The sequence below is a fragment of the Chanodichthys erythropterus genome, chromosome 12 (genome assembly GCF_024489055.1).
Source record: "Chanodichthys erythropterus isolate Z2021 chromosome 12, ASM2448905v1, whole genome shotgun sequence".
NCBI classification, from domain to species: Eukaryota; Metazoa; Chordata; class Actinopteri; order Cypriniformes; family Xenocyprididae; genus Chanodichthys; species Chanodichthys erythropterus.
In genome coordinates this window covers 57,881,971-57,901,744 of record NC_090232.1, presented here as the reverse complement: position 1 = coordinate 57,901,744, position 19,774 = coordinate 57,881,971, and the positions used below count along the sequence as shown (strand labels likewise).

The following is a 19,774-nucleotide window of genomic DNA, read 5'->3' as shown; positions in this document are numbered from 1 at the left end:
TGCATCATGGATGTGCAGCCAATAATTCAGCAGCAACTGCGTGATGCTATTATGACACTATGGACCAAAATCTCTGAGGAATGTTTCCAGCACCTTGTTGAATCTATTCCACAAAGAATTAAGGAAGTTCTGAAGAATTAAAGAAGTTCCAACCTATTACTAGCAAGGTGTACCTAATAAAGTGGCCGGTGAGTAAGCCACTTTAAAAAAAGAGGAGACAATTTGGTTTTCCTCTATTATCTAAAAGAGAGGAATAAGATGGATGTAATTACTGATGATCAATGGATAATTGATGTCATTTTCTTGCTCTCATTCCATTAATTTGGAATGTGGACTTGTACTTGTATGCTACTGTGCTGAAAACATCAAGTGTCGTTGAGCATGTAATGCCCATTTGTCTTTCTTCAGTAAGTTCCTGCAAGCCAACTGGCAACTTAATTGAAGTTTAAATGTTTTATTCATATAAATTTTATTTGTTGGCATCTTTTCAACATTTAGAACTTTAAAACTTTCATCATGTTAATGATGAAAGTTTAATCATGTTAAAGTGTAGCATGATGAATACATAAGTGACATGAAGAAAAGCAAGAACATTACCTCTCTCTCACCAAAGCAGACAGTTACATCCTCCTTCTTGGCGTTTTTTACCATGATGATCACTGCAACATGAGACTCTGTCTGGTACCAGTCATGTCTGAAGTAGAGTAGGTACTCAAATGTCACATGATTTTTGCGTATCTTAATATATTGAATCATAATTTGTGTAACAACTAAAAGATGAAAAGTGGGTGTAAAATAAAACCGTGACAATCATTACTACTTACTTGACAGAAAGGGTTGTAGTTTTCTGTTGTTTAAACAGTCAATTGTGCAATCCAGTGGAAACCAAGGAGAAAAAGACAAACACATCACCAAACACAGTTTTACAGACTTCTCATCTCTCATGTTTCTAAGGACTCCATTTTATGAAATACAACAAACAAATATAAAATGATAAAAACCAAGCAAGAAAAAGGCAGTTATAGCAAATTATTCTTTAATAAGAGCTCACTTAAATACAGGGAAAGACAAAAAACATGCGTACCAAATCTGAAGTATTGTCTGGAACGTGTGCTGAAAATTCAGAGAACAAAAGGGTATAAGTTGAAGAAAAAAACACAAAAATTACACTTCATATTGACTAATGTAGAAAATGCATGTGACACATGGATGGAAAGGCCTGGTGAAGTTATACATACTCGCCATTTCGTTCTCACAGTGCTGGATCCATGTTTGAAATCCTTCAACAGAGCCTTTGTAAGACAAATACATATCAAAATGCAGTATTTTACATGCAAAACGAATGAAGATCACTGTGAAATGGCTGATCTTTCAACTACAATTCAACAATATCTGATTAAAAGCATCAATAAACTCACTATCATGGAGTCTATAAATGGACAGCAATCTAACATCTCACATTTAATGCACTTCTACATGTTGCAAAACCTCTCATGAATTTAGAATGAAATGAATAGATTTGTTCCAATTACACTTCAACTGCATTATTCCTATTTAGACCTGGTATCTTTTTTCTTTTTTTTTGCCCCCACAGAATCATACACAAATTTTTCAGTTTAAGGCGACGTACACTAGATGATTTTACAGCCAATTTCCAGTCAAAAGCCTTGTTTAGATAATCACCACAGATACAAAAGGATCTGTGGTGATCGGTCTCCTGTCCAAAGACTGTTCTCGCAGAACCCATCCCCCCTCCCCCCTACATTTTTAAAAACTCATCGGATCTAGGGAAAAAAAAAAAAAAAAAAAAAAAAAAAAAAAATCACAAGAATGACCGATTTTGGATCCAAAACTGCAAATCTCTCTGAAAGGTGAATAAATTAGTCCAAAATGAAGTTTGTTTTTAGGAGTTAGAAACAGCTTGCCAAAGCAAACTTTACAGAACGTGTTTGTTGTTTATCTTGTCATAGGGAGGATGGCGCACAGCACATATTTACATAAAGTATGTTGTGCTAAATATTTAGATATAAATAGAAAACATATCGCCTAGCCATACCACCTAGTCTTACCCATAATCACAATAAAGTAATGCTACGCCACCTTTAAACTGTATACTTAAGCACAGACATGAACTCACTGACACTTACAATCAAGCTCTTTTCCAGCTGTGAGGGCCTGAAGAGCAGCAGTGAAGTTATGTAGATGATATTCTGCAATTCTTCAAAAAGAATAACACATCAGGCATTAAACACATTACGCCTGTTATTTATAGTCATTTGGAGTCATTTGGTATGCAGCAAACATCCTGACATATCACACACCTCTCTCTTTTTCTAAAATCCTAAACAGCTTTAAAATTAGATATTCATGTTTGCACTAGGGGTTGAAAAACTTCAGATTTTTTAAATTAGACATTTATGTGATGAAAGTTGAGTCAACATCGACTAGTCGCTGATGTTGTCATTAATGAAGGAAGGCTATTGCTCCTACAAAACAGCTTATTTTTATCAGTTCTTTTGTCTTTGGGTCATTATATTTCTCACAGATTTTTGTCATTGTAAATCAGATATACATAAAGTAGCACAGTAAAAATTACATTTACAGTTGCATGAAAAATATGGGAACCACTTGCAAAATCTGAATATGTGAATAATTTTAACAAAAGAGATCATACAACATGCATGTTATTTTTTATTTAGTACTGTCCTGAGTAAGATATTTTACATAAAAGATGTTTACGTATAGTACATAGAAAATGCTAAATTTATTAAAGGTGCCCTAGAATTAAAAATTGAATTTATCTAGGCATAGTTGAATAACAAGAGTTCAGTACATGGAAATGACATACAGTGAGTCTCAAACTCCATTGTTTCCTCCTTGTATAAATCTCATTTGTTTAAAAGACCTCCGAAGAACAGGCGAATCTCAACATAACACTGACTGTTACGTAACAGTCGGGGTGTACGCACCCAATATTTGCATATGCCAGCCCATGTTCACGGCATTACACTAGCCAGTATTAACGTCTGGATCTGTGCACAGCTGAATCATCAGACTAGGTAAGCAAGCAAAAACAACAGCGAAAAACGGCAGATGGAGCAATAATAATTGACATGATCCATGATATCATGATATTTTTAGTGATATTTGTAAACTGTCTTTTTCGGTCATTTCGGTCTTTTGTCACGCACTCCCGCCACACATTGTATTTCTCACGAAAAAAAAACTATCATAGATTTAATATGCCGCTGCGCCGCTCTCTCTATGGAACAGGGCAGGAATCAAGCGTGTCTCGAACCTGACACTTATCAGCCAATCAAAAAGAAAAAAAGAGGCTACACAATAGCCAATCAGAAAATAGCACTATTGTATCTGGGTAAGATTTAACGCAACAACCAATGAAAAAAAAGCATATCCTGGAATTGTTCACCATCGTCCTCTTTCACCCACAGAGGAAACCACTGGAGCTCTGAGCATCACTTTGAGCACAGAGTAATGATCTCCTGTTTTAACGTTACAACAAATTCACAACTTGTTTGACACAAACAATGACAACTTGACTGCTGTTAGATAATCAGATAATCAGCTTCAGTTTTTCATGAGTGTGAAATTAGACAACAGTTTTACAGCCTGTTCATTGACACCTGCTCAGAACAAGTAGTCTAGGCCTAGTTATATTTTGCTATCACAAGATGACTGACATTTTGTTACATTAAACATCTCTTTCTCCAAATAGTTTTAATAATTTTGTTACAACTAAATAAATTAAAGTGTATTTAAGTGTACACTTTTATAATCATGTCACCCTTTATATCCTGGCCATGGATCAGTGTTTCCCATACATTGACTAGACTGTGGCGGCCCGCAAAATATGAATACGGATATGACGCAATATTTAAATGACTGTCTGATAATTGCGTTCCTTTATATGGCAAAAGTGGGAGTCATAGAGCAAAATAAGTAGACTAGCACCAATTAAGTTTTCGTGCACTATATTCAAAGTCATCTGAAGCCATTCCATAGCTTTTTCTTCTTCCAAGAATTAGGCTAGAATGCTTTTTGCCGCTGAATTATATACTCACCTAGTTTACTTATTTATTTATTGGTCAGCTTATTTATATATATTTTTATTCATTTGTTATTTTTATTTATAATGAAGTTTAGTGCATTCTGGATTGGTTAAATCAAAGAGTGACCAGTTCCACAAATACAGTCACAGGCTCCCACTAATAAATTAATTCAACAAAGGTAACCTCTTCTGCTACATATTTTTAATGGTTTAAATGTGTACTCTACATGTTTGACCACTTATGAACTCTCATTTAGCCTACTTTATGTTGTGTACATGACTTATGTGCCCAAAAAATAAATTACTTTTAGAGCACAAAATTGTTTACAAGATAACATTTCTTCATTGATCTAGTCACTTAATTTTGCTCTTAGAATGCACTAGATTCATGCATTTAAATTTAAAATGTACAAAATTACCCCCCTAGAGGAACCGATGTCCACCCACTATAGTCTCACAAAATCCTGTGGGAAAAACACTGTGGATGCATTAATCATTGCATGTGTCTTTCAAAGGTGTCAGGTAAAAGGCAACTAAGCATCATCTCACTCACCCTGAGGCCAGGTTACAGGATGCTAGCCTAGAGGAGGTTGCAAAATCTTTTTTTTTTATTGGGGGGGGATGTTGGAGATGTCACTCTTGCCTGTATCCAAAACTTGAGAGCCCTGCTTTCTAAATGTTTCGTTAGCATGTTGCTAATGTACTGTTAAATGTGGTTAACGTTACCATTGTTTCTTACTGTATTCACGGAGACAAGAGCCGTCACTATTTTCATTTTTAAACACTTGCAGTCTGTAAAATTCATAAACAACTTCATTCTCCAACAGTGTAGCATTAGCCACAGAGCATAGCCTCAAACTCATTCAGAATCAAATGTAAACATCCAAATAAATACAATACTCACATAATCCGATGTATGCATGAAGCATGCATGACGAACACTCTGTAAAGATCCATTTTGAGGGTTATTTTAGCTGTGTGAACTTTGTTTATGCTGTTCAAGGCAAGCGCGAGCTCCGTGGGCGGAGAGCACAAGAATTTAAATAGCAACGACTCTCGTCTCCGTGAATACAGTAAGAAACGATGGTAACTTTAACCACATTTAACAGTATTATCAACATGCTAATGAAACATTTAGAAAGACAATTTACAAATATCACTAAAAATATCATGATATCATGGATCATGTCAGTTATTATTGCTCCATCTGCCATTTTTCGCTGTTGTTCTTGCTTGCTTACCTTGTCTGTGCACAGATCCAGACGTTAATACTGCCTTTCCTTGTCTAATGCGTCGAATGGGCTGGCATTATGCAAATATTGGGGTCATACATATTAATGACCCCGACTGTTACTTAACAGTCGGTGTTATGTTGAGATCTGAGTGTTTTCCGGAAGTCTTTTAAACAAATGAGATTTACATAAGGAGGAGGAAACAATGGAGTTTGAAACTCACTGTATGTCTTTTCCATGTACCGAACTCTTGTTATTCAACTATGCCAAGGTAAATTCTGATTCTAGGGCACCTTTAATGTTAAATCAAACAACAAATAAAGAAATCACTCACTGCTCTTGACTGAATAGTTTTTGTAACTTCAATAATGATTAATCATTTATTTTATACAGTAAAGATAATATGCAGTGATATTTTATATTTGATTACTATTTGATTACTGTTAGATACCTGAAAAACCTGAAAAGCACTGTTCCTGGATCCTGGATCTGTTTTTTTCGCTCTTCTTTATTCTTTATGTATTATAGAAGTATCGGATCGGGACTCGGTATCGGTAGATACTCAAAATCAAATGACTCGGAGGCAAAAAAAAAAGTGTTCGGGACATCCCTAGTGTGTATTGCATAGTGAAGTGTAGGCGTGCAGAAGGAGATGATTAATGGCTGTTGTGTAGCCTGAAGGCTTGAAGGTAAAAACTTTTCTTTAATCCAATAGTTTGTCTGAACCTCAGCAATGATATTAAATGGGTCATGAATTGTATTTTTCTTTCAACATTTTCTGATGTATTCATCCCTCTATCTCTATTATGTAATGAAGAGGAAGAAGTACAAAATGAGCTGTTTTGGCATAAAGTAATTCTTTTTATTTTGGATATTAAAGGTGTATTTGTTGATGGAAAAGGCAGACAATTTATAAGGAAAACATTTATTTTTTTAGTGAAAAGTTAGACTGAACATGTTCAGTTGCTGTTTCTTGGTTTGTGGAACGTCTGAGCAGTGTGGTTCCAACACACAATGTAATCTGGTGATAGTCCCTACTAGTCGGCCCCTTTTCATGACTTCCAATGCAAGATGTGCTTTTAGGACTGCACATGAGCTTGATCTAGCCTAAAAAAAAATATAGTTATTTGTCATGATTCAAGCATTTAGAAACAAAATTTAAGAGACAGTTGTTGTCAGATTTCATTGGTGATTTCAAAAATGAAATTTAATCGAAAGCTTGGCACACAGCTTTGGAGAATTTGATGTTTCCCCATTCAAAGAGATAGGAGCTGCACTTGAATGCCCGAGAGGCGTTTCAAAGATGGCTGCAGAGTGAAATGACTTGTCTTAAAGGGGCTCTCTGTAGGAATGACACCCATTGTTCAAAATAGGTACTGCAGTCCAAATTCAAAATATTGTTTGGCCCGCCCCCTCGTTCAAAGATGCAGGTTGTCAGCTTTTACAGCATATGGCTGCCAGCAACAATAGGGAGTGCAATTGACAATGAAAGCTGAGGAGACTTGCACACTGTAAGCTGATGAGTTGATTTATCTGTTGTGATATGCTGTTGTTCATAGAGATATTTAGATGGATTCAGAGGCTTTTTAGTAGAGATGCACCGATTGCAATTTTCTTGGCCGATTCCGATTTCCGACTTTTTGTTATTGTGATCGGCCAATACATATTTTTTGCAGATTCCGACTTTCTAAGAACTATAAATGACAACATATACAAACAAAAATCTACTTTTCTTCAATGCAGTTTTTATTTTCATAAAAAAAAAAAAAAAAAAAAAAAATTAAATTAAAAGTCAGTAATAAAATATAAACAGCTCAAATAAATGAAATAGAATAAAGATAACTATGAAACTAAGTTTTTCGGATTAACTGGGTTTTTATTCAGGTAAGAAATACTACAAAAATTAAAGTAATCAAATGTAAAAAAACACTTATTTTGCATTGGTTACCTTAATTTCTGTAGTTTTTATTGCAAATAATTCTTACCATTAAAGTTATAAAACGTATTCAGTCAAGAGCAGAAAGTGATTTTTTGATTAACATGAAAGAAAGCAGCAGGAATGCTGGACTGCTGTCCCTTTCACTTTCTTAGCTATTTAACGATTGAAAACTGACAGTGTTTATCTGTGTACTCGCCAAGATTGCCTGTGCCGCTGGTTTTGACATACTTTTGTATGTATTTGAAAGTTTAAGAGCAGGAAGGCGGTTATTTTGGTACTTGTGTTTGATTTCTGTCTCTGTTTGAGACCGTGCATGGCTTGCTCGTTCCACTGGATCAGTAGTGCGCACGCTTTCGGTGTGAGCGCGAGACCTGCGGGAATGACTAAAATTATGCGCAATACAAGCACTACTTAACCGGAGCGAATGAGACGACGAGTGAGAGAGAGGAGGCACCTGCGCGGCTGTGTCACTTCACCGTGACAGAAGAGAGCGAGAACGCGCAGCTGACGTTATTGCCTGATTCTCTGACCCAGTTTGTTTGCTGGTCTCCATGGCTGCAATACGCGGTGTTTTCCGCCAACTGGCAACCTGTGATGTTGAAATACTATTGGATAAACTGGCAGCACAAGGTTTCGCACAGACCAAAACAAAAACAGACATTCCGACATGGAACGCACATTTTCAAAGTAGAATATCTGGCTGTAGCATTGTTTTTCTGAGAAACAAGTTGGTGAACTTAGCATGCAAAAAAAGCAACAGACAATATATATTATAGACAATTGTATATACAGTTATGTGTGCAAATTGAGATATAAATAAGTGTTTAAGTAAATAAAAAAAAGTGTGTTCTGTGTTTGCCAAGTGTTCATGAGATGGATGTGCATGTACTTATATAAACATTATTATACACAGAACACACATTACGTAAACAGACTTTTATTTTGCAAACGTTTAATCGCGATTAATCATTGTGCAGCCCTAGTGTGAACACCCCATAAGAAAGGCAATATATTGCGCTATTTCTTGTTTTTTTTAGAAAAAGGATGTAATTTTAGAAAAAAAAAGTCATAAAGAAAACACCACCATATGCATAAAACCTTACAAACAACTTTATTTGATTTAATCAATACAGTGCAATCTAACATTTGCGCAATCTAAGGGAAAATAGTACAGTGATTGCAGGATTCTTTGTTTATGTTTTAAAGGTTCACAGTATAGCGGTTTTTAATTTATAAACTATTTAACAACTAGTGCATATTCCATTTCATGACTGAATGTCTGTTTTATATTTAAAACTGTAAAGCTACTAGCTTTAAAAGCAGTCTAATGTATAAAGTGCTATTCAAATAAGCGTGCCTTCACTAAAGTGCTGAACAGAGCTGATGCAAACATATCCACATCCCTATGATCAGAGGCTTTATTTCTGCTGTCATCGCTGTCATTTTTGTTGTGTGTTTATTTTGTTACTGAGAGGAAAACGTGCAATACCGAACACCTTAGAATGCCTATTCTACTTACGGAAAAAAAACAAACTGGCACCACGTTCGTTCCGTAAGTTGAATAGGGAAGGCGTAGGACAGACAGCGTAAGCTTTTTGAACAATACGGAAAGCGGAAGCACATGCATGGCGATCATTTGTGTTTATAAAGCATATACAGTTGTATTTTTTTTTCTAAAATGACCGATCGTTTCGTTAGATAAGACCCTTATTCCTCATCTGGTATCGTTTAAAGCTCTTTCAAGCTGTTTTTTTTTTTATTTTTTACCTTCAACCGTTTGGAGGCCATTGAAGTCCACTATAAGGAGAATAATCCTAGAATGTTTTCATCAAAAACCTTAATTTCTTTTTGACTGACAAAAGAAAGACATGAACATATTGAATGGTATGGGGGTGAGTAAATTCAGGAAAAAGGATTAGTCTACTTTCAAATAAAATTAAGGCGTTTATATGCTGGGCGGAATCAGTGTAAGGGGCAAAAATCGATTGGGTTATCGATGACGACTTTAAGGAAAATGGTAAATGCATTTACATGATCACGTGCAATTTCAGCTTAAGCATAATCAGGTTAAGAACATGCATGTAAATGCACTCAGATTTCAAGAATATTTCAGTAGTCTAGAATGCCCAAAATGCCCTGCATTTCAATGATTTATTAATGATGCTGGGACATACAAACGCACAGGTTTGTGTTTTATGTGAGAAAATTATATTGTGAACTTACCCTGTTCTTAAGAAGGCTAGCGCAAGACCTGGCTGCAGCTGTTGGGCTTTCTTGGCATCATCAATTGCTTCTAAAATACAAAAACAAATATATTTCACGCTAAATAATCTATCCACAGTCTTAAAGAATTATATGATAAAGTTCATTTAAAAAATCCTTTGACCATAACACACAATCATAAATCAAGTCACTTTCCACAGACAGGGTACAAAACAAAGCTTGAAACTCTATACCTCCATTTGAATATGCCTCAAACTTAGACCCAAGAGATGGCATACCCAAACTAAAAGAGTTCATGAAGCCTCTGGACTACAAGCATAATTGTGGACTTATTTGAAAGAAGACACTTGTTGGTCTGTTATTTCAGAATTTATTATTACAATCATACAATTAAATTTAAGACCAATTTCATAGTATCATTTACAAAGAGAACACATTTCCATCCTTAAAACAAACACACTGTCTTGACTGTGGCAAGGGGGGCGTGGTTCAGCGGAATCTGCAACAGGAGAGAAAAGGAGGAGACGCGCGGTGATTGAGTGGATTAGGCGCAAATAATAAACACCTGTTTCTTGTTTCAGTAATTGGCATGGAGAGAGTATTTAACGCCAAGAGAAACAGGAGCCTGCGAGAGAGAGAAGGACTACTGGCTGTTCCCCACTTCTGGATGTCTGCTGAATTGTGTTGGAGTGAATTCTGAATTATTTTGACTGTTTTGTGCCTGCCTGCACACTGTTTTGTTGTATCATTATTTTTGGTGAAATAAACAGCCAGTAGTCACCTGCCGACCCTGTCCTCTTCCCTCCTTATATCCGAACTTTGTTACACTGGTGCCGAAACCTGGGAGGGAAGATGGATGCCGCCTAATCCACTTAATTACAGTGCGTCGTCTTCTCTCTCCCGTTGCAGATTCCGCTGAACCACGCCCCCCTTGCCACACTGACATACAGAAAAAAATGAAAAAAATACTTGGTAAAAAAGATGCAATTAAATAAATATTCAAAATATCACATTTAAAAAGCTCTATGTTTTTTCCAAATTAATTGAGATTTTTGGTCATTTAAAATAAAAATGAAAAATTCTGTTTAACAATTTATCAGACAATCAAACCTTAAAATTCAAATGTATGAGGTATTTGCACCATTGTTCTCGATGCCTTTGTCATCCACCATTGTTTTATTTTTTTCGTTACAGACATTCAAATAATCAAAAAATGATTAGAATAATAGTTTTTGTCTGCACACTGATGTTTATGGTATTTAGGTAAATAAACAGCTGCACACATAGTGGAAATCACATCTTATCAATGATAAATATGATTAAAGGTGCCCGTTTTCAGTCATTACAATCATTATTCTGACTAGCTGTACAGTTAGAGATGGAGAGGACAAACACACAGCAAATTGATGCATGAATGAATTAAACAACAAAATGTAAATGTATGCATTTACAGATGTAAATATACAAAGCTACACTTGATGTAACATCATTTGTGACAATCAGACAGGGTGGAGTGACGGAGACAGTTTGAGAGCTCAGTGGCTGTTCTAAGGGCATTTGCAGACTAGGGCTGCAACAAACAATTATTTTAAATGATCAATCTGTCGATTATCTGTTCTAATAATCGTTAGATTAGTCAACTATTTCTCCAATTAATCAGTAGGCTTTGATTGCTTATTCAGCTTTTGTAATTAGTTAAAATATTGAGTTATATCTATTCTTACTAATAAAAGCATGGAAATCACTTCAGCTTTTCAAAGCGTTTTTTTTTTTTTTTTTCCAAATAACTTGACAGCCAACTAAATAGATCAATCTCTTCCAAGTTTTCTGTCCTCAGAAGAAAGTCATCAATAGGCAAACTGCTTTGCTTAAAACTGTAACAGGAAAAAAAAAAAAAAATAAATAAATAACTTCAAGATTCATAAAAGGCTAAAAAATATTAAATCTACAAAGAAATATTTTTACTAGTATACAATTAAAAATTACTTTGTTTTCCCTTCTTTTTGGCCCCATTTACACTGCACGGTTTTTCCTCCCATGTGGCACAGATCGGATATGAGTCACGACCATGTAAGCAGGAAAAAAAGTGCATGGATTCCGATTTTCACAGATCGGTTTCAGGCCTCATTTATGTGGTTATAAATCAGATATGAATCGGATACGTGCGTTTGCGCCTGCAGTGTAAGTGGACATATCGGATATTCCCCTGTAAATGCGACTCCTGCGTCATTGAAAAGTGAGGGTTTTTTAACATTTCGCGGTACAGACATACCTATAACAAACGGAACATCTCTAGTTGACTGGCAGATTATTAATTTCATTTGTTTGTGTTAAATAAAAGGCGATCTGACGTTGAAATGTGTTGCTCTTGAAATCACACTGTGCTCGCTGCCGCTGATGTCAGTGACGACGGCTCGTGCACAGATGCGCGCTTCAGTCCCTATTCGTTCCATTGAAACCATAGACAGTAAAAGAAATGGACACAGCGACAACATTGGAACTCAATTGAGTCAAGTGAAGCCCATTTTTAGCGATTTTTAGCACTTCCTTTTCTGACGCGCAGACTCAAACTAAGCTTGATGATGTCAGCAACCTGTCTGACAGATGTAAATCTTCTAGTAGCTGTGCGTGCAAACTGCCATCGTTAATCTTGCAGAGACGGCGAGCTTGAGCGGGGAGTTCTTTGGCGTGAGTGAGCAGGAGTAAGTATTCTGATTAATTATTTTGTATAGTATTTTAAAATGTAACGCCAGTACGCCATATTAAGATAATCTCCCCGATTGCCTGCGAGCTTCTCCTCCTGTCTGTACGGTAATTTCTGTACTGTGCGACAGAGAGTCGAGTGGTTATGACGCAATCGTTAGCTTATTTTTACAAAAACTGTTTCTACGGGGCCATAATGTAACATAGAAGGTAATGGAGCCCTTTATACATTGTCGTGTATCTTTGGAAATAAATAATGGACAAATGGAGTCTTTAAACGCCTCAGATGTAAAGTTATTCACTGTCAAAGTGACGCCAAAATGAATGGGAGTCAATGGGGATGCTAACGCAAGTGAAGTTCTGCTACAAGATGGCGGCACCCGGCTGACTTCAACTTCCGGTCGACTTCCTTGGGCACTGATTGAAACCACAAAATAAAAAACTGCCCTTGATATTCACCTTATTTTCCGCGACAACAAGGGTGGCGCCATTACGTTCGTTTTGTCATCTTACTTCCGGTTGAGGGACCTAAGCTAGTAGTCGCTAGCGGTAATCCTATAGCTGTAACGGTAGATGAGTATTATATGCTCAGTTAGGGGCTGTCATAATTAGATTACGAAGAGAGAGCAGTTGAAACTGCATCAACGATGTTACGAATACAATGTGAAGCGGTCCGAGTGTTGTGGTGCACTTTACAATTTACACCCACCATCTTAAGACGAGGAGCACCTGAGGCAATGGCTGAAGGCGCTAAACTTGAAGTGACCACCGAAGCGCCCTTATGTGTGTTCGTACCATTTCATGGACGGGAGGCCGACTGACAAACACCCTTTCCCCGAGAAATGGCTCGGCAACGATGTTCCGGTAAATAAGTCACGGTGGATGCTGAACAGGTTGTCAGATTCAGGTATGCTAACTTAGCTAGCCATCTACATGTTAACGTAACATTAAATTTGTGAAGTCCCTTCTATGAATACAGTTAAGAAGAGCAGTTCACAAAATACAACAAATCTTGCATTATTACAATTGCCACCTATATATTTCATATGCAAGATAGTACAATGGTACATATTTAAGATAGGATTGTGGTACATTATAGTTTAATAATAGCTTAAGTTACTTACATTATTCCTGTAATTTATAGAGATTGCAGGTGATAGCAGGCCAGCTAGCTACATCTCTCATATTGATATTGACCTAACTATTAACACCAGAGTTAAAGATTGTGTATATACTGTCTCGTTTTTAATGCATCTCTCTGTCACACTGTTCTGTTAAAGTATGAGTGCAATCCTATATTAATTCTCATGATCAATAATTACTAATGTAAAAAATGTGCATGGTTATATTATTTCCACAGATGCATTGATGAGCGTCAGTGATCAACTGTGAAGATGATCACATCCTGAACTGTGATGCAATAACACACTGGGAGGATCCATCTGTCTCTGACCACAACTACACTTCAAAATCACATCTCAATCTGAAGCCTCCTACATCTGATATGGGAATGAAATGCGTTGAGCTGGCGCCATTGTACACAACTGTGCTGAGAAACAACCACCATTCATTCAGCCGCCGAGCACCTTACCAATATATACACCAACAGTTTCCAGCTACACACTTGGGATCAGCTCTTGATGACTCTGATGGAGCTGCGTCGTAATTTATTGCAGGGTGATCATTAGGGTGGTATAGGGTGGTCATATCAGGATGATAATTTATCTATATCAGCACTGGAGTAAACAGTGATGTCATCATCCAGCTAAGTTCAGTTCACATACAATGTTGTCAATGCAGACAGATCAAAACACTGTTGAATATCAAAGGAAGGTGAAACTTGTCATTCCAGCATTCACCAAGAGACGCACGCAACTCTCTGAAGAAGACACCACCAACACCAGGCGCAATGCTAATGTACATGGGTCATATGACTGAAAATCTTCAAAATCCTTTCTTACAACAGTTCAAATTAACCTCACCCCTAAAATTGATCATTTAGAGAATTTGCCCATTTTACCATTCTGAGCAACATGATTTCTGATGTAGAGGATGAATAAATGTTGATTTTAGGTATGTTTGTCTGTGCTGTGGTTTTACTTTAACTAATCAGTGTAAATAGTGTATGTAGATATTTTTATGAACCTTTACAATATGACCAAATGTTGTCTATCTTAAATTATTTTTATAAACCTTTACAATATGATCATATGTGACGGGGTTTCTTTTTATCTTTACAATGTGGCCAGATGTTAGCTGTCAGTATCTTTTTTAATAAAACCATAATGTGAGCTCTTACAATTTAAAGGGATGAAGTATTCTGATTTAAATAGAATAAGTCATGTCAAGTTTGCAAATCAATTCTATCTTGGTTTAATGCATATGGAAATTAAATGGTGAAACATTATCTCTACATGAAGGTCAGTAAAAGGTGTCTAGCTTCCTGATAACAACAAACACTCTTACGACTGATTTTATCACAACTTATTAAATTACACATTTTCTAAAATGCAAATCACAAAGTTATCTTTAACAAAACTGATTTAAAATAATTCCAGTCGTCTTCACCTACACCCTCTACATGCTGCTCTATCAACTCCTGACAGTCCCATGGTTTACTCTGGCCACTTCTTCATATCATCTACCAGTTACGGACGTTAACAGTGACGATATGAGACTATCTGATCGTTGTATAAAGTTTTCTCCGTGCTCCCAATTTGAAACATTTACTGCATTAATGTTATTTGTCATTTCTCTAAAGTTATAGCTCGCTATAAACAATCTTTTAATTACTGATCTAGCTACCGGATGTGCCGAGTCAGTTTAGCGGAAGTCGGATGACAAAATGCGGAAGAGCGGAGAATTAAAAATGGGCGTGGCGGAATAAGGTGAATACAATCACTGAAGAATGCATTTGTTTTAATAAGAAAAAAAAACCTATAAGATGGCGGATTCGAGCCCATGAAGCTGTGAATATCTACCCGTACCCGAGTATTATTCAACTGCGTACGTATACTGTTTTGAAGAATTTGTATTATTTTTATGTAGGGATGTAACTATTGCATTAAAAGGGTTTCTATATGAATTCATGTCAATAAATTAAGCTCAATGTACCATTGAAATTGATTTGTGATGTCATATAGGCTATTTTTTGGTATGTTTCGCCAAGTGCAGTGTAAAAAGGAGACATCTGATATAGGTCACTTAAAAGAAATGTAAGCACGTCTTCCAAAAAAAATGGATATGGTCAAAAGATCGGATCTGTGCATTACGACTTGCAGTGTAAATGCGGCCTTTTTAACACTATACAAGTCAAGTCAAGTCACCTTTATTTATATAGTGCTTTTTACAATGCAGATTGTGTCAAAGCAGCTTTACATTGATAACTGGTACATTGAATAATAGGATTTTGAAGAGCTGCTGTGCAGCAAAAATTATGTCAATGCAGGCAGATCAAAGCACTGTTGAATAAATGTCAAGAAAACTGTTGAATATCAAATGTCAAGACAAATGTCAAGTGTCCCCAACTAAGCAAGCCAAAGGTGACAGCGGCAAGGAACCCAAACTCCAACAGGTGACATCAGGTGGCAAACAAGTGGCAAAAAGGTGTTAAAATGGAGAAAAAAACAAAACAAAAAAAAAAAAACCTTGGGAGAAACCAGGCTTAGTCAGGGGGCCAGTTCTCCTCTGGCGAACAGTGCTTTGTTACGAATCAGGTTGCTATCATAAGTCTGATAGGATCACAACAATCAAAGTATTTATTTCAGTTTCATCCAGTTGAGGATCGTATTCATCACGCCGGTATGGGCGGTTTGTTGAGGAACTGTCTACTGGCTGTCGTGTCAATGAGGCCTTCACAATGGATGATCTAGTAGACTATCCCTGCTGATACTTCAGGGCTGTGTTGTGGTCGTGTCCAATTGAGGATCGTATTCATCACGCCGGTATGGTAACCCATACACAGAATTTGTCCTCTGCATTTAACCCATCCAAGCTTGTGCACACACATTTGGAGCAGTAGTGAACACACACTGCAAACCATGGACATACACACGGAGCCAATAGGGTCTAGCTGCAGACTTGCACTCTCAATCACCTGCACTTCCTCTGCAAGTGACGTGGCACCCTACACAAGAGTGTAGTCACGATCCTAGAATTTCTAACTACAATACCTTAAAGTATCAATATTCAATACCATTTCAATACTATGGGGAAGAACCGCTGTATATACTGTCATATAGACATTTTTAATATTATCTAAGTTTTGTCCATCCACTGAAAGCCTAGGCAATCAATTTCTTCTGAAGAGATCACTTTATATGATGACAGATTTTAATGTAGGCTTTTATTGATATACAAACATAGCTCAATTACAAATACCACTCTCTCACCTAAATGTTTGCTCACTCAATGTATTTGTGCTTTTACAATGGGCAAATTTTGTTGCAATAGCACAAAAGAGTTTGATTTTTTTTTTTTTTTTTTTTTTAAATACAAGTAACAGTCAGCAATAAAATAACAAATAAACAAATGACTAAGCCTTAGCACAAATTCATGAGAATAAAGATACAAATTAAATAAAGTTTTTCAGGTAGGTCTATAAAATACTATAGAAATACTATAGAAACTGAATAAAGTAATCAAATGTAAAATAACACTGGAAACTCTTCATTGTAAAAAAATAAATAAAGATTAATCAATTAAGGTTATAAAAGTTAATCAGTCAAGAGCAGCAAGTAATTTTTTCTTTGTCTTTTGTTGTTTAACATTAATGTGCCACTCACTAAGACCTGACACAAGTATCCAGTATACATATGCGTTTTCTTTCTCAACTGTTTATGTTCACTTAGGACGATTGAGCTTATGTGAATACTCGGCAAGACAGACATTGTGAAATAATTTTTCTGTGTATTTGACCATATAAGTGCGTTTGGCACTCGCAAACTGTATGAGAGGCGGCTTTGGTGCATGCTCTGGATGTGAGCATGGAAATGAAAATTATGCACAACACCCGCAATCCTGCACCAAAATTCAGACCAACCTTTCTTGCTTTGCATTTTTACTATCCATTTGTGTGTGTTCTTTGTTATTATTAGAGACATCAGAGATTGCTTGTATATGTTAAATGCTTTATACACATTTTAACAATTTAAAACAACGGCACCCGGTTGGGAATCACTGCTTTAATCTATGCAAACAAAATTATCACTTAACTGTAACAATGCGTTTTTTTTTTTCTTTCTCATTAACAAATAAATAGATTTAACTCTAGCTACTTCCAGCTAGAACACTCACCTCTCACCATTTCCATCTCCTCTCATGCTGTGATGCTTACTCTTTAATGTTCCAACATGCATGTAATGCTCCCATCAGTTCCATCTTACATGTATTACACATGACAACTTTTTTTTCATTAGAAGTTTTGTTAAACTTTCCCACACGCTATTGGTTTGGCTTTGTTTGGGTAAGGGTCAGTGATATGCTATCGCCTATACTGTATGCCGATAAAGTTACACAAATTGTATATCCAAATTTATATAAAGAGCAGGGCGGCAATATAGTTATATTTTGCAACAAAAATAGAGATTTGCTATAAAGTAAAGCTATATTGCTTTACACTTTAAATACACATTTATATATTATATTATATTATATTATATTATATATTAATACACATATACATATCAGGCATAACATGTTGGTACCCATTTTGTTGCCAAAACAGCCCTGACCCGTCAAAGCATGGGCTTCACAGACCTCTGAAGGTGTAAAGGTCTGAAATGAGTTGTCTTTCACTGCTGACTGCAATTCATAGGCTTAAAATAACTCATTTTAAACCTCAATGCTTAAAAATACATGCAAATGCTAAGTTTTAGTGACAACACAGCGCATTAATACAAATGTAATGTATTTGTAGCGAGACAGTGAAATCGGGAAGCGGTCACGTGAAAAAAGAATGAATGACTCAGACCCGAACCTGACGACTTGAAAGATGAACTAATCTTGTCTGTTTCTGCATTCAGACTATTTGGCTGTGACGGGATGAATGTACAAAATACTCAAGGTGAACTCATTTCGGTTTCCATTTACTAATAACGTACTGCAGTTGCATATGGGGCTCTCAGTCACGGCCCAGATCAGACACTGATGACGGAAGTAACGACTCAAACCTGAAGACACGAGAACAGACTGGGGAACAGACTTGATAAATGTGTGACAAAAAAAAAAGAATGAATGACTCAGGAGGCGAGGTAAACTAACCGACTGCATAGCCTGAAGACCCTGCTAAGCAATTAATCAATCATTTCTTACTCATAATTTGACCTCCATGGCTGTATTAGCCTATAGTTTATTTTTTATTCCAAATGTGTTAAACGTTTGCCTAAGTGGTATGTGTTGGAATTTAAAATGGAATTTAACTTAACATAATATATTCTCCTTATGTTTGCACATTTTTCCTGCTTGTAACACATCAACTTTGAGGACAAAATGTTCCTTGCTGCCTAATACATCCCAACCACTAACAGGTGCTGTGATGAAGAGATAATCAGTGTTATACACTTCACCTGTCAGTGGTCTAGTCCATCTGACATGTTCTTTGAAATTAGCATTTTTTTTTATTATTTTTTTTTTTTATCCAGGCTTTTAAACCTATGTTTAGGTTCAGTAATTCCACTTTAATGGCAAAGAATCAGTTATTGAAATGTCTCTTATATAAATAGACAATTATGAAAATATGATTTATTTATTGAGGAGGCTAGGAAAGAGCAGTCACAGCTGGGTATTCGATAAATATTGTCTGCGATATCATTGTAATTTATCGAGACATTATCAAGTTTATACCTCACACAGAGAGAGCACATGGTTTCACTGCAAGATTTAGTCTATATTTATATAATTTTAATATAGATAATTAAATGTTACACAAAGAGTGCAGTTTTTCCTCCAGATATCAGCATGATAACAAATGTGACATTGATTTTAAGTTTAACTAGATAAAAAAGTTTGAAGACAAACTTTAAGTTGGCTTGAAAAAGCCAGTCCAGAAAGTTTGAAATAGTTTTAAAAGTTTGAAAGTTTAAGTTTAGTAGTTTAGATAGATAGATTTAGTTTGATAGATAGATAGATAGATAGATAGTTGTCACAGATGGTTACTATGGAGTTATTAGCATGTTCTTAGCCTACTTTAACACTTAGCTAATCAATATTAGCATGTAGCTATTCACTGCTAGCATGTGTAACATGTTGGAAGTAGAGATTGCTAGCATGAGTCAAAAGAGCCAACCGCCATGTCTCTACAATGTTCTGATGCAGAGATATAGATCTTACAAAACGGTTGCTAGGGTACAGTTTGGTTGCTAGGGAGTGGCGTGGCAGCTACCAATGATAATACTCCAAAGACTGCTTGACAATATAAACCAAACCCCATGTCTCTACGATGTTTTGATGCAGAGATATAGATCTTGCAAAACAGTTACTAGGGTACAGTTTGGTTGCTAGGGAGTGGCTTGGCAGCTACCAATGATAATACTCCAAAGACTGCTTGACAATATAAACCAAACCCCATGTCTCTACGATGTTCTGATGCAGAGATATAGGTTTTGCAAA

At 36.2% G+C, this 19,774-nt stretch overlaps 1 protein-coding gene across 3 annotated transcripts in view; it reads right to left on the bottom strand.

The window, feature by feature from the left end:
• sugt1 (SGT1 homolog, MIS12 kinetochore complex assembly cochaperone) overlaps positions 1-19,774 on the bottom strand; it is a 124,780-nt gene that overhangs the window by 25,543 nt on the left and 79,463 nt on the right. For all 3 annotated transcript variants that reach the window (XM_067403920.1, XM_067403921.1, XM_067403922.1), the window contains exons 4-9: positions 9,464-9,533; positions 2,148-2,218; positions 1,239-1,292; positions 1,085-1,113; positions 825-847; positions 598-694 (exon numbers count right to left, since the gene is read on the bottom strand). In XM_067403920.1, the coding sequence (XP_067260021.1) occupies positions 598-694; positions 825-847; positions 1,085-1,113; positions 1,239-1,292; positions 2,148-2,218; positions 9,464-9,533 (344 nt within the window). The remainder of the gene's footprint in view (positions 1-597; positions 695-824; positions 848-1,084; positions 1,114-1,238; positions 1,293-2,147; positions 2,219-9,463; positions 9,534-19,774) is intronic.